The 15,223-nt window shown below is 35.2% G+C and overlaps 1 protein-coding gene across 1 annotated transcript; it reads left to right on the top strand.

Moving 5' to 3' along the window:
• Window positions 1–3,430: 3,430 nt before the first annotated feature.
• LOC139894464 (uncharacterized) lies at window positions 3,431–10,782 on the top strand. Its single transcript, XM_071877777.1, has 9 exons — window positions 3,431–6,839; window positions 6,931–7,081; window positions 7,175–7,253; window positions 7,449–7,523; window positions 8,822–8,906; window positions 9,050–9,320; window positions 9,426–9,468; window positions 9,544–9,647; window positions 10,055–10,782. Exons 1-9 carry the CDS (start codon window positions 3,559–3,561, stop codon window positions 10,481–10,483), a joined length of 4,518 nt encoding a protein of 1,505 aa, XP_071733878.1. The 5' UTR covers window positions 3,431–3,558; the 3' UTR covers window positions 10,484–10,782.
• The last annotated feature ends 4,441 nt before the right edge of the window (window positions 10,783–15,223 follow it).

Below are 15,223 nucleotides of genomic sequence, written 5' to 3'. Positions count from 1 at the left end.
TTATCGATTTATTTCTGTACATCTAACTGTGGACAACTAGTTGTAGGTTACTAACGAGGACAGCTGACTTAATAAACTTAAAACATCAAAATATATTAAAAGTGTTGTAAATATATTTTGAACATACTTTGATATATATGTATATATTGTTATAGGTTCGTGAATCAACCAGTGGCCAAGTCTTACTTCTCGACGAAGTAAAAATCTGTGAAAGTGAGTTATAGTCCCACTTTTAAAATCTAATATTTTTGGGATGAGAATACATGCAGGTTTTATAAATGATTTACAAAATAGACACAAGTACGTGAAACTACATTCTATGGTTGAATTATCGAAATCGAATATGCCCCTTTTTATTAAGTCTGGTAATCTAAGAATTAGGGAACAGACACCCTAATTGACGCGAATCCTAAAGATAGATCTATTGGGCCTAACAAACCCCATCCAAAGTACCGGATGCTTTAGTACTTCGAAATTTATATCATATCCGAAGGGTGTCCCGGAATGATGGGGATATTCTTATATATGCATCTTGTTAATGTCGGTTACCAGGTGTTCACCATATGAATGATTTTTATCTCTATGTATGGGTTGTGTATTGAAATATGAAATCTTGTGGTCTATTATTATGATTTGATATATATAGGTTAAACCTATAACTCACCAACATTTTTGTTGACGTTTTAAGCATGTTTATTCTCAGGTGATTATTAAGAGCTTCCGCTGTCGCATACTTAAATAAGGACGAGATTTGGAGTCCATGCTTGTATGATATTGTATAAAAACTGCATTCAAGAAACTTATTTTGTTGTAACATATTTGTATTGTAAACCATTATGTAATGGTCGTGTGTAAACGGGATATTTTAGATTATCATTATTTGATAATCTACGTAAAGCTTTTTAAACCTTTATTGATGAAATAAAGGTTATGGTTTGTTTTAAAATGAATGCAGGCTTTGAAAAACGTCTCATATAGAGGTCAAAACCTCGCAACGAAATCAATTAATATGGAACGTTTTTAATCAATAAGAACGGGACATTTCAGTTGGTATCCGAGCGTTGGTCTTAGAGAACCAGAATTTTGCATTAGTGTGTCTTATCGAGTTTGTTAGGATGCATTAGTGAGTCTGGACTTCGACCGTGTTTACTTGAAAAATGATTGCTTAACAAATTTTGTTGGAAACTATATATTTTTAACATGTGAATATTATGTGATATATTAATCTCTTAACGCGTTTGATATTATGTGATAGATGTCTACCTCTAGAACAAGTCCCATTGACTCACCTAATAATAATGAAGGGTCAAATGTAAATTGGAATGATTCGTGGACTGATTCATAAGTTCCCGAAGAGGAACCGGAAGAAGAGTCGGAACCGGAAGAAGAATCGGAACCGGAAGAAGAATCGGAACCGGATGAAGAAATAGAACCGGTGGGGGAAATAATAAAACGGTTAAGTAAAAGAAAATCCTCAACCAACCGACCAAAGATTGGAAGTGATTATTACCTTGTATTAGAATGATAACCTACTGTAAGAAACAAAGATTTCTTGAGGTTGGATGATCACCTTACAAGATTGGAAGTGAGCTAGCAAACTTGAAAGTATTCTTGATTTTATGTAACTAAAACTTGTAGAATTTATGAAGAATACTTAGAACTTGAAGATAGAACTTGAGAGAGATCAATTAGATGAAGAAAATTGAAGAATGAAAGTGTTTGTAGGTGTTTTTGGTCGTTGGTGTATGGATTAGATATAAAGGATATGTAATTTTGTTTTCATGTAAATAAGTCATGAATGATTACTCATATTTTTGTAATTTTATGAGATATTTCATGCTAGTTGCCAAATGATGGTTCCCACGTGTGTTAGGTGACTCACATGGGTTGCTAAGAGCTGATCATTGGAGTGTATATACCAATAGTACATACATCTAAAAGCTGTGTATTGTACGAGTACGAATACGGGTGCATACGAGTAGAATTGTTGATGAAAGTGAACGAGGATGTAATTGTAAGCATTTTTGTTAAGTAGAAGTATTTTGATAAGTGTATTGAAGTCTTTCAAAAGTGTATAAATACATATTAAAACACTACATGTATATACATTTTAACTGAGTCGTTAAGTCATCGTTAGTCGTTACATGTAAGTGTTGTTTTGAAACCTTTAGGTTAACGATCTTGTTAAATGTTGTTAACCCAATGTTTATAATATCAAATGAGATTTTAAATTATTATATTATCATGATATTATCATGTATGAATATCTCTTAATATGATATATATACATTAAATGTCTTTACAACGATAATCGTTACATATATGTCTCGTTTAAAAATCATTAAGTTAGTAGTCTTGTTTTTACATATGTAGTTCATTGTTAATATACTTAATGATATGTTTACTTATCATAGTATCATGTTAACTATATATATATCCTTTTATATGTCATCATATAGTTTTTACAAGTTTTAACGTTCGTGAATCACCGGTCAACTTGGGTGGTCAATTGTCTATATGAAACATATTTCAATTAATCAAGTCTTAACAAGTTTGATTGCTTAACATGTTGAAAACATTTAATCATGTAAATATCAATCTCAATTAATATATATAAACATGGAAAAGTTCGGGTCACTACACAGTAAACTCTGGTACCATTCGTGTCCAATATTTAAAACTTCGGATCAACCATAATTTATATAAAATTTAAGTCCATCTTGATTTTTGGTATAAAACTAGTTATCGAACCCTCGCTTCGCGCCGGGGTTCGATTTTCATTGTATATTATTGCCCGTTTAGAAAAATTATTTTGTGGCTAACGATGATGTCGTTGAAGCGCAACTCGAGTCGAACTAAAAGGTATAACCCGTGAGAGATTTAAATGTTATTTTAAATTAACAATATACGTGCATCTCCGCGTTTCGCTATGGAATTGTCGACTTTTAAAAATTTAACGCAAAATCAACGTGTATGAAAAGTATCCCAAATAGTTGGCGTTTTTTAAAAAGCGTCCGTTTTGCGTATAGCTAGTGATATTGTGTTTCTAAAATTATTTCGAGTTTAACGATTGTGTCGAAAAAATTTAACGAAAAGTCGAAAATGCCCCTGATTACTATTCATAACTTTTGTCTATTAGTTAATATGTAAATGTAAAGGGGGATGATTCTCACACACACTTTTTTGATCCTCACACACCTATTTTAACCTTTTACTCTTCTAATAATACTCAATTGGTGTGTGAGGATCAAAAAAGTGTGTGTGAGAATCATCCCCCAATGAAAATTCGAGGACTTTCATTAAAAAAAATATATAAATATAATGTATTGAGTCTTTATTATGCCCTAATTTGAATTTTATGTGCTCAGCTTAGGATATAAATACAATATACAGTTGTTTAGAAGGATTTTTTTAAGTTTTGCCCCCTTCTGATAGCCAGCCGTCCCTAACAAGTTAAGAAAACCAAAACCGCAAATTCAAAATCCAAATCCAAATCACACACAACCTCTACCCTTATCGATAAGTCAACCGCTGCAAATCGCCGTCGTCAAATCTCCGATGGATTATTCCTCGTTCAACCACCATCATCGCCACGACAATAGGTACGTCCATCCACCACCACCTCCTCCCAATAATTACTCCGACGACCGATCCAATCCCTACGCTCACCACCTTATGGCACCAGTTCACCTTCCTCCTCCGCCACCTCTATACCCTACTCTCCCTCCACCACCGCCGCCGCTTTCTGTGCCACTACCACCACCACCGTCTTACAACCCTCATCAATCACACTTTACGTTTCTTGACGCACAAAACCCCTCTTTTGTCAATCATAACCGCTCTTCATATCCCCAATCTAGGGTTTCTAATCAGTTTCATTATGATTATCGTACGGATGTGAATTTACCTGAACGCCACTTGAATTCTCAATCTGAGAACTATTTTAAACCTAATGGTTCACCACAGGTAATTTCAAATCTTAGGTTTAGAGATAGAGATCATATTAGTGTTAATGATAGATATACTGCTGGTAGAGATATTAGTAATATTGCTTCACAGGATCGTTATTCGCCTACCCGAGATTTTGTGGAGAAGTATGAGCCTCATTATGTCAATACTTCGCCTAATGATAGGATTTGGGATAATCATGGTGAAGAAGATTCCACATGGGTGATGAAGGGGAAAAAGAATAGCTTTCAGTCCAATAGGGTTAGGGATGATAGAGAAGAGTTTAAGCAAGTTCAAAAAAAGAGTGTTTTACTTAGGATAGGAAAACCTAATAAGACCTCTAAGAATAGAAACCATGACCAACAATCCAACAATAGTAAAGTTAAGGGTAAAGATAAGGATAGAAATAAAGATTCTAGTGTGTATAAGGATAAAAGGATAGATGAAGATAGAGAGCATAGTCCTGTAGATCTTGACGTGTCTTTTAAATCCAATACGTTAGTAGCCAAGGCTGTTGTAACGCCTTCAAGTCCAATGTCTGATAAGAAGAACACTCAACCTAGTAATAAGAAGATTAAGAGAATCACTGAGTTTGATTCACCAATATCAAAACTCGGTGACTGTTCTGGGAGCTCTTCTCGTGGGTTAGATACTCCCTCTAGTTCTGAAAAGGCTACCAAAAAGGTCAAGGATAACAATTCGGTTAATGACGGTGTGAAAGGTTCTTCGTCTGTCTCAGTTTTAGACGGGGGTGGTGCTGGCAATGAACGTTTGTCTTTTAGGCTTAAGAAGAAAAGAAAACTTATGACATTAAAACCTCTCGCGTCTAGTTTTCAGCTGGATACGAAAGATGACAAATCTGGCAAGATTGAGAGTGCTAAAAAGAGCCCAGTTGTACCTACTTCTGGGGAAGAGTTGAATGTGAAAGATGACAAATCTGGCAAGATTGAGAGTGCTAAAAAGAGCCCAGTTGTACCTACACCTGGGGAAGATTTGATTTCCAGCAAAGTTGATGAATCACTTAAGGATATGTTTTTAGAGAAAGATGGTTTAGAAGTTGAGAATCGAAGTCTTGATCGTGTTAACAGTTTTGGTAATGGCCCCACTGAAAACACGAGTCTAGCTGCAGAGAAGGTATCTGTTATAAATGATGATTTGGCTAATGAGAATGGATTTTCACTGAATCTTGAGAATGATACTGAAAAGATATCTGCAGATGTTAAGCTGTCAGTATGTGGCACTGATATTTCTGATCCATCAGAGCAGGATCAAATTGAGATTCAGAAATGCCCCACTGAATCATATACTGGTTTTGATGCAGTCAATATCTCTGATAGTTTGTGCAATGGACCTGTTGAACTGCAAGAAGAAAAAACTACTGATGATATGAATTCTTTAGATTCTTGTTCTGATGAGATTATTATCGTGTCTGAAAGCAGTGATGGTCAGGGCTTTCTTGAAGATTTATCATCAATAAAGGAAAAGGAAAGCCAAATGCTTGAGGATACTAGCAAACAAACAGATTATGATGGGATAAGTAAATGTTCTGAAGATGGCTTTAAAGATTCTGTAAACTCAGATATCTTTGCTGAAGATAATGCAATGCCAGTGAGTTCTGTTGACAAAGATGAAGATGCTGATGTGGTAGAGTCAATTTGTACACCAGTTCAGACACTAGGAACTGACCATACAGGGTCTAGTACTTATGAAACTGGTTCATTTGTTACCGATCTGAATGATAAATCTGTGGAATCTATTGCTGATTTGCCAACCAGTTTTTCAGGCTCACAAATTTTGACTAGCAATTCAACAGATAACACAGTAACTGATAATGTTGGCAATATTTGTGAGCAGTCGGTATCTAAAGATGGTCCTTTGTTAAATTCTCACGAGTCATCTTTAGAAGATTCTAGAACTGGTATACAATTGGATGTAGCTGGTCTTTTGGCTAACACCAAAAAGGTGTCATCTGCATCTCAGGGTAGCACTTTTAGGAGTCTGGACTCCAACACAAAATTGCAGGGACCAAATATGTCAATGAAAAAACCGAGCCATGTATCTGCATTACCAAGAGCTTTTGCAGGGCATACGACTCCTGTTTTTACAAATTCAAGAATCAATAATCCTGCAAAAAACATTGCAAAACCCCGAACCTGGCATCGCTCTACTAGTGTTCCTGTTCCTCTGCCACCTAAGCCAGTTGTTACGGTTCAGAACTCGTATGTTCGTACCGGTAATACTCTTTTAAGGAAACCTGCTCCCGTTTCTTCAAATACTGCAGGCCCAGTTGAAACAAAAAACAATGCAAGCAATACTAATCTTAGATCAGGTGGGCCCACTGCTCCTGTTGTACGACCCAAAACACCACCACTATCAAGCAGACCCAATTCACCCGATTGCCCAACGTACCCAAACGATATACCATCGTTGCCAATGGAAGATCAGAATGGTATTTCCAACAACATTGAAAGCCAGAAGACTTTAGATGAAGGAGTCACTGAAAAAAAGATACAATATTTGAAGCCAAAAACAAACCAGATAGTCGCTGCTGCTAGCGGTGATCAATCGGTTCAAGACATTGATAAGACACAAGCTTTATCATCAGATGGCTACTATAAGAAAAGGAAGAATCAACTTATCAGGACATCAGTGGGTGATGACTCAGCAAACGTAGATGTGCCTAAGGTTACAAAGATCAATATTAAACGGCCGTTTGGTTTATCTAAGAAGTATAAACATTTAAAATTCCCTTCAGTATGGACACTTAATTCTCAGTCATTAGGAAAAGAAAAAGATGGCGTACCGTTATATCAGAAGCTGAGGCCCCATCTATTCCCTTGGAAAAGATCAGTGACGAATCTACCCAGTAATAGCCCGTCAACTTCCATCAGGTATGTTAAATTAATCATGACATATTTTTTTCATTTATGAGTATTCTGGATTAAGAATATAGATCAATGTTATGTTATATTGTTGTTCCAGTCGCAAGTTGCAGCATTCGAGAAAGAGAAATATGATCTACACAAGGTCAAAGCATGGGTTTTCTCTTCGTATGTCTAAGCTATTGAGCGTTGGTGGTTCCGGTTTAAAGTGGTCAAAATCTTTAGAGAAGAATTCAAAAAGAGCTAACGAGGTTTGTACGGATGCAAAGCTTATTACTTTATAATATACACGTTTTGCTGATGATAGTAAATTAGATAACTGTGATTATGTTCTTTTACTATAGGAAGCCACACTTGCGGTTGCAGCAGCTGCGAAGAAAAAGAGAGAGCAGCATGAAAGAAAGAGTAGGAATAATATGTCGAGTAAGTCAATTCATATAAAGAAGACGCACCCTGGTAGGCCAGACCACAGTCCTGGTGTAGCAGATGGATGTTTGAGTTCTTTATTTTTATTTATTTATTTATTTATTTATTTATTTTAATTGTTTGAATTTTTATATGTAGTCTGTTGGTGTATCAAAGTGGACTACTAAGTGTTAACATCTTGTTGATTTGTAGGAGATAAGATATATCGGATAGGCTTGGTCAGATACAAAATGGATCCTTCAAGAAGAACACTTCAAAGAATTTCAGGTGGTTTAGTCCTGGTTATTTTCTTGCATATTTTATTTATTTTTCTCTAATGTCATATCCATGCTGTTATCCCGTTCCTTTAAAATTTATAAGGTTACCAAGCACTGTCTTCTGCTAATATATATTTAGGTACATATTTTCATAAATACCCGCCCGTCACGGTTACGGGTACCCGCGGGTCACGGTTTTTTTTCCGCCCATTGCCATCCCTACATTCAGGCGTTGTTAAATATATAAAGGTTATGGTGCAAAAAATGGCTTTTTACAGGCTTTTTTTTAGATGTAGTTCCAAAAGGTGGAAGTAGAATTTATATGCAGCATTTCAGGAATAGTTATGTATAACAAAAAGAAAGAAAGTGGCTCTTATTTAGCAAGAACAGGCCATTATAGAGATGAAATTCTCTATTAAAATTACTCATTCTTGGTTATTGTGTCGCAACACCGTTTTCAAGCCAAATCTGCTTGCACATCTTGAAATATATATAATGTTGTGTTTTTATAATATACACCCATCTCCAAAATTTGATGTACGACCTTAAGGCAGATGCAAAAGACCATAACAAGCTAGGAATCTATTTGTGTATGCTGCATTATGATGCCTTACATTCCTTAATGCTGATCAGCATTTGTATGTTAGAGAAAACTTCAGATCTCGTTTGTTTGTTTTTACTTTATTGACGCCCTTGTACTGCTTAAGACTTAGCTGTCTCTTTTTATTTCGTTTGATATGTATTATATGAACTCTAGGAATTTATTATAATTTAGGAAGGCCATAATCATGAACTTCGTGTCCCAGTTGAAATTATCTGAAGCTTCTCAGAATTTGAACAAGTGATGCTAAATAAAAACGATTCATATCTCGTCCTTGACTTAATTTAGTGTTATTATATTTATACACTCTGGCATACTTATATTCTTACATTCATGTTCACATCATACTCTCTGTATATGATATTTGTCTCAGTGTATTACAATTACAATATATCAAGTCTATGCAAAATCGCAATTTTCATGTATTTGTTGGCATACTAGCATTCCTAATGCATATTTTTCGATCTTAATGGTCTGATGAGATTTCTCTCAAAGGTATGTTGGCAACTTTCGTCTTGTCTAACCATAACTAATGGAATGTGTTAGACAATACAAAGGACCTTACATAGTTATCTGATGAACTTGATGGTAAAACAAAATAAGTTCAACCGTTCACTTTTAAGAGAACGAGAAATAGTGTATTTAGCTATCAAACGAACGTGATGGCAAACACTCAAGTAAACCACTAATATATGTATATTGTGCAGATGAGGAACCATCAACATCTGTTAAGTCAAAAGAAGAGATCAGGAAATCTTATGTTCCTAAACGATTAAAGATCGGCCAAGATGAGTATGTAGAGCATATTGCATGATATATATTTTTTTAAGCTGATAATAATAATAATTATATATAGCTGGATGCAAAAACAGTTCACTTAGATTTGTAGGAATAATTATCTGAAACATTTAAAATTGTGTTTTTCTAATTGGCAGATATTTACGGATTGGAAATGGTAACCAGCTCGTTAGAAATCCAAAACGAAGAACACGCATATTTGCTAACGAGAAACTTCGATGGAGCTTGCATACAGCCAGATCACGACTGGCCAAAAAGAAAAAGTTTTGTCAATTCTTTACAAGGTTTGGTAAATGCAACAAGGATGACGGGAAATGCCCATACATGCACGATTCGTCTAAAGTTGCAGTCTGCACCAAGTTCTTGAATGGTTCATGCTCAAACCCCAACTGCAAACTAACTCATAAGGTGTACTATTACTCCTTTTATTTATTTTATTTAAAATAACTTGAATATTTGACTTTTTTTTGTTGTTTATTTACAATCTTAGCTTTTGATATGTTTTCGTGCCAGGTCATCCCCGAAAGGATGCAAGATTGTTCTTATTTTTTGGAGGGTAAGTTGAGTTGTGTTTTTTTTTTTACACTGAATAATATTACTAAGATAAAGATGTAAACTCGTTAACATGCAGGATTATGCTCAAACAAAGATTGTCCTTATAGACATGTAAAGGTGAACTCGGGTGCGTCTATATGTGAAGGTTTTCTCAAGGGTTATTGTGCAGATGGCAATGAGGTAGTCATGAAGCTGATGTCATCATTGATATCTCCTCTCGTTATAAATACTTTTATTATCTTTTTTTATATATATCTTTTTTTAAATCATGGTAGGAAATATGCTGTGAAAATGGAACTTACCTATGCATTGTTACTTAGATAAACACATAATTCTCTAGAATAAATAGTAACATAACTTAGTAGGAACTTAAGAAAAAAATGAATGTCATAATATGCCCTCTCTAGTATACTATATCTATACAGACATATATAGTGTGTATGACTTAATAACATATGTGGTTTCATTTGTGGATGTTGAAACTTTCTACTAGAAAAAAGAAAGTATAGACAATTGAGAGTGAATCACATGCACACAAATCCACTAAAGTTTAATTATGTACAATGGATCATATCTCTAACTTGCAGTGTCGAAAGAAGCATACGTATGCATGCCCAGTATTTGAAGCAACAGGCACGTGTTCTCAAGGTACAAAATGCAAGCTTCATCATCCTAAAACCCGAAAAACCGGGTTGAAGAGGAAACAACAACATTCAATGGAACAACAACAAAGGAAGAATACAAGGGGTCGTTATTTTGGCTCTGTTAGTAGCGTAGAGACAATGCCGATATCCGAGAATTGTAATTCAAAAGATGATGTCACGGATATATCGTGTCAACAAGGGATATTTGCAGAATATATTAGCTTAGATTTTGGTAATGAAAAGTCTGGGGAGGTGATCGGTGACCAAAGCATGATGTTGGTTAGTGAAACTCCAAGTTTAGGCGCAGCTGAATTCGATGACAAAACGAAACCCATTAGATTAATTAATAGGATTGTGTTCGAGTCTGATTAATTAGTGGGCTATAGAATGTGTTGTTTTTACGATTCGTTAAAGCTGCATTCAACTTGAAGCAGGGATCAAATGTATATTGACAATCCCTTTTTTGAGCTGATTGGATTGTTTTTTCTAACCAGTAAGAAGAATCTTAGACGGTACGAAGAAAGAAGTAAAGTGTAAAGGAAGAGAAATTGGGAAAATGGGAATGTTGATTTTGTTCTGTACTGTAGTGTTGATAGGATAATTAGATATTAGATTTTGTACTGGATAATTATATTTTCAAGTGCTTAATGAAATTTGATTTTGTTTTGTTTTGTTTTGTTGGTGGAATACATGTTTCTTTGTTGTGATTTGGTACGATTGAGATGGGATGAGAGTAAGATATGATATTGAGAGAGAACTAAAATATTCAGAAAAAAAGGTAGAAGAGAATTGCAGGTATGCTATTGTTTAGCTACATTAAAATGTTATGAACTTTTTGGTTGAACTTACGTGAGTTGCACATTAGTGTGAACTAGTGTTCGAGCCCTCGCTTCGCAGCGGGGTTCGGTTTTTAATGTATTTTATTGCGTTTAGTTTGTAAAATTATTTTATGGTTAACGATGATGTCGTCGAAGCGCAAATCGAATCGAACTAAAAGGTATAACCCGTGAAAGATTTAAATGTTATTTTAAATTAACAATATATGTGCATCTTCGCGTTTCGCTATGGAATTGTCGATTTTTAAAAATTTAACGGAGAATTAACGTGTATGAAAAGTACCCCAAATATTTAGCGTTTTTTAAAAAAGCGTCCGTTTTGCGTATAGCTAGTGACATTGTGTTCCTAAAATTATTTCGAGTTTAACGAAGGTGGCGGAAAAATTTAACTCGTTGCGAGCGCGAAGATATATCCCGTTGAATATTTGGGTGGAGTTTGTTTAAGATTTTTTTTATGAGAAATGGTATTTAACACTTTATTCCCCTGTTTGGGGGTGGGTTTGATTTTTTGGATTAAGTGCGGTGGTTTTGTTGTTCAATTTGAGGAAAAAAAAAAGAAAAAAAAACGCAAAAAGTCGAAAGTACCCCGATTACTATTCATTTTCCCTATGTCTTTTAGGTATGTATATAGGTATAATTAGTAGTATAAATAGAATAGTGATAGTGATAGGGATACAGCAGATGGCTAATCATTTTGTGTGTAAACACTTCTTCCTATCTCTAAATATGTAATTATCTAATTATGTTGTATGTAACATTCAGTTTTACTAGTTCATAATACAATTCAATTTCATTACTCATTCTTATAATTGAAAACAAGTGACTAGTTCAATCATAATACAAATCTATTTCATTACTCATTCTTATCATTGAATGTTGAGATTGAATTTGTTGTTCTTCATCCGTTACATAATTTATTTCAGATCATAACAAAGTGGTGTATAAATTCTCATCTGATTAAAGAATATGGAAAGAGAAAGATTATCTACTTCAATGAAGCGTACAATTCTTGTTTGAGGTACAAGAGGACCGAGTTATTAGTTCCCTCTAACTTAAACCATCTCCATCCAGGCGTCAAACAGATCCATCAGTCTAGTTGGCATAAACTGACGAAAATTGGCGGTCGTTAACGCGACGTCAATTTTCATCAGTATTCGTCAGTTTAGTTGGACTAGCAACGAAAAAAAGGTCAGTTTGGTGTCTGTTTTTATTGGGCCACGTGTCACAAGCCGTTGTCCAACGGCTATCTAGCTGTATTCCTTTTTATATATATTTTTTCCCTTATTTAATTTCTATTATAAATGCCACATATATTATTCATTTTTACACAACAAAAACATCAACACTCTCTCAATATTTATACATTTTACTCTAAAAAATTATACAATTATGGCATCATATTTACTAGCTTCCGATTCCGATTCGGAGGATATTCGTGTTACCCAACTTATTCAAGAATTGGACGAAGAGTCCGAAGTCGAGTCCGTTCCTCGTATTCATAGAGTTCGCGAATACATTCCGAGAGATCGTGAGTCAGCAGTGCAACGATTACTTTGCCGACACACCAGTTTTTCAGGCTAAGAAATTTAAAAGGCGGTTTCGTATGCGCATAAATTTATTTCTCCGTATAGCGCAAGAAATAACTACATTTAATGGTAATTATATTCCCGAGCATTTTAATTTTTTTAGAGAAAATATTGATGCGCTCGATAGGGAGTCGTTTACTACTTTACAAAAGTGTACTTCAGCTATACGTCAGTTGGCTTATGGATTGAGCCATGATGCTATCGATGAATATTTACATATGAGTGAGCAAACATCAGTACTATTTTTAGACAACTTTTGTAAATGTGTCATCGATTTATATAAAAGGCAATACATGAGATCTCCCACTACACACGATGATGTTGCACGATTGTATCATGCACACGAGGAGAAGCATGGGATTCAAGGGTATGCTCGGTAGTATCTGCATGCATTGGGAGTGGAAGAATTATCTTGTTGCTTTGAAAGGACAATACACTAAAGGTGATCACAAGAAACCGACAATTATGCTTGAAGCGGTGGCTTCATATGACTTGAATTTGGCATGTTTTTTTTTTTTTTGAGATGGCAGGTTCCAACAATGATATCTATGTTTTTAACCAGTCACCCGTTTTTGATGCACAAAAGAACGAAACTGCTCCATCTGCACCATTTGAGGTAAATGGCCATTAATACACCGAAGGTTATTACCTTGCCGATGGTATATATCCCGAATGGGCGACACTTATCAAAGGAATGTCGTGCCCCACAGACGAACCAATGATTAAGTTCACAAGATTTCAAACAAGTGCACGAAAGGACATAGAGAGGGCATTTGGTGTTCTTTAAGGACGAGTTCATATTTTAAGTCAACCTTTACGGACTTTGAAAGTAACAAGATGCGAAGAATAATGGAATGTCGTCTCATTTTACATAACATGATTTTAGAAGATAATGATTTTGCGCTATGTAAATGGGAAGAAAGATTTATATTCGAGGAAAGGGCAAATCGTGACCAACGAGTAAGGAATAGAGGACGTGATCAAGACATTGTCACAAGAGAAATAAGGGATAAGGCGGTGCACGACCAACTGTAACACCCCATCTTAACATGACCAAAATATTGTCCGCTTTGCCCGCAGGCGCACGACTTTTTCTTGGCGACCACACACGAGAAGCACTTTCCCAGGAGGTCACCCATCCTGATAGTGCTCTCTCCTGAGCACGCTTAACCACAACGTACTCGCACACCTTCTCTACATGTGGTCTCAAAACGCGTTGTGTCATTTAAGCGTGAGTATTACCTTATAATCCCATGATCACTCATGTCCGTGGGCGATGTGAGATTTGCCTAGGGTGTTACATTCACCTCTTAGGGACTCATCGTCCTCGATGAGGTTTGCCCACCACCCCCAACGGCACATGAGTGGCTCTGATACCATTTTGTAACACCTCACCTTAACATGATCACAATATTGTCCGCTTTGCCCGCAGGCGCACAACTTTTTCTTGGCGACCACACACGAGAAGCACTTTCCCAGGAGGTCACTGAAATGTACCGTTCATATTGATTATAAACGTTCCATATTAATTGATTTCGTCGCGAGGTTTTAACCTCTATATGAGACGTTTTTCAAAGACTGCATTCATTTTTAAAAAAACCATAACCTTTATTTTATCGATAAAGGTTTAAAAAGAGTTACGTAGATTATCAAATAATGATAATCTAAAATATACCGTTTACACACGACCATTACATAATGGTTTACAATAAGAATATATTACATCAAAAATAAGTTTCTTGAATGCAGTTTTTTTACATAATATCATACAAGCATGGACTTCAAATCTTGTCCTTATTTTAGTATGCAACATCGGAAGCTCTTAATAATCACCTGAGAATAAACATGCTTAAAACGTCAACAAAAATGTTGGTGAGTTATAGGTTTAACCTATATATTATCAAATCATAATAATAGACCACAAGATTTCATATTTCAATATACATCCCATACATAGAGATAAAATTCATTCATATGGTGAACACCTGGTAACCGACATTAACAAGATGCATATAAGAATATCCCCTATCATTTCGGGAAATCCTTCGGACATGATAAAAACGAATTCGAAGTACTAAAGCATCCGGTACTTTGGATGGGGTTCGTTAGGCCCAATAGATCTATCTTTAGGATTCGCGTCAATTAGTAGATCGGTTTACTAATTCTTAGGTTACCAAGCAAAAGGGGCATATTCGGCTTCGATCATTCACCCATTTAATGTTGTTTCAATTACTTGTGTCTATTTCGTAAAACATTTATAAAACTGCATGTATTCTCATCCCAAAATATTAGATTTTAAAAGTGGGACTATAACTCACTTTCACAGATTTTTACTTCGTCAGGAAGTAAGACTTTGCCACTGGTCGATTCACGAACCTATAACAAATATGTACATATATATCAAAGTATGTTCAAAATATATTTACAACATTTTTAATACGTTTTAATGTTTTAAGTTTATTAAGTCAGCTGTCCTCGTTAGTAACCTACAACTAGTTGTCCACAGTTAGATGTACAGAAATAAATCGATATATATATTATCTTGAATTAATCCACGACCCAGTGTATACACGTCTCAGGCTAGATCACAACTCAAAGTATATATATATTTGGAATCAACCTCAACCCTGTATAGCTAACTCCAACATTACTGCATATAGAGTGTCTATGGTTGTTCCAAATAATATATA

Source organism: Rutidosis leptorrhynchoides, chromosome 2, assembly GCF_046630445.1.
Source record: "Rutidosis leptorrhynchoides isolate AG116_Rl617_1_P2 chromosome 2, CSIRO_AGI_Rlap_v1, whole genome shotgun sequence".
Lineage (NCBI taxonomy): Eukaryota > Viridiplantae > Streptophyta > Magnoliopsida > Asterales > Asteraceae > Rutidosis > Rutidosis leptorrhynchoides.
Note: the sequence above shows the minus strand (reverse complement) of the source record. Positions and strands in the feature narration are given on the sequence as shown.

Bases quoted from the DNA above. Each gene is read 5' to 3' on its own strand.
- LOC139894464 (XM_071877777.1), top strand. From the start codon at position 3,559: ATGGATTATTCCTCGTTCAACCACCATCATCGCCACGACAATAGGTAC. The intron at 6,840-6,930 runs GTATGTTAAATT...TTGTTGTTCCAG, and splicing joins AGCCCGTCAACTTCCATCAG to TCGCAAGTTGCAGCATTCGA. The intron at 9,648-10,054 runs GTAGTCATGAAG...TCTAACTTGCAG, and splicing joins ATTGTGCAGATGGCAATGAG to TGTCGAAAGAAGCATACGTA.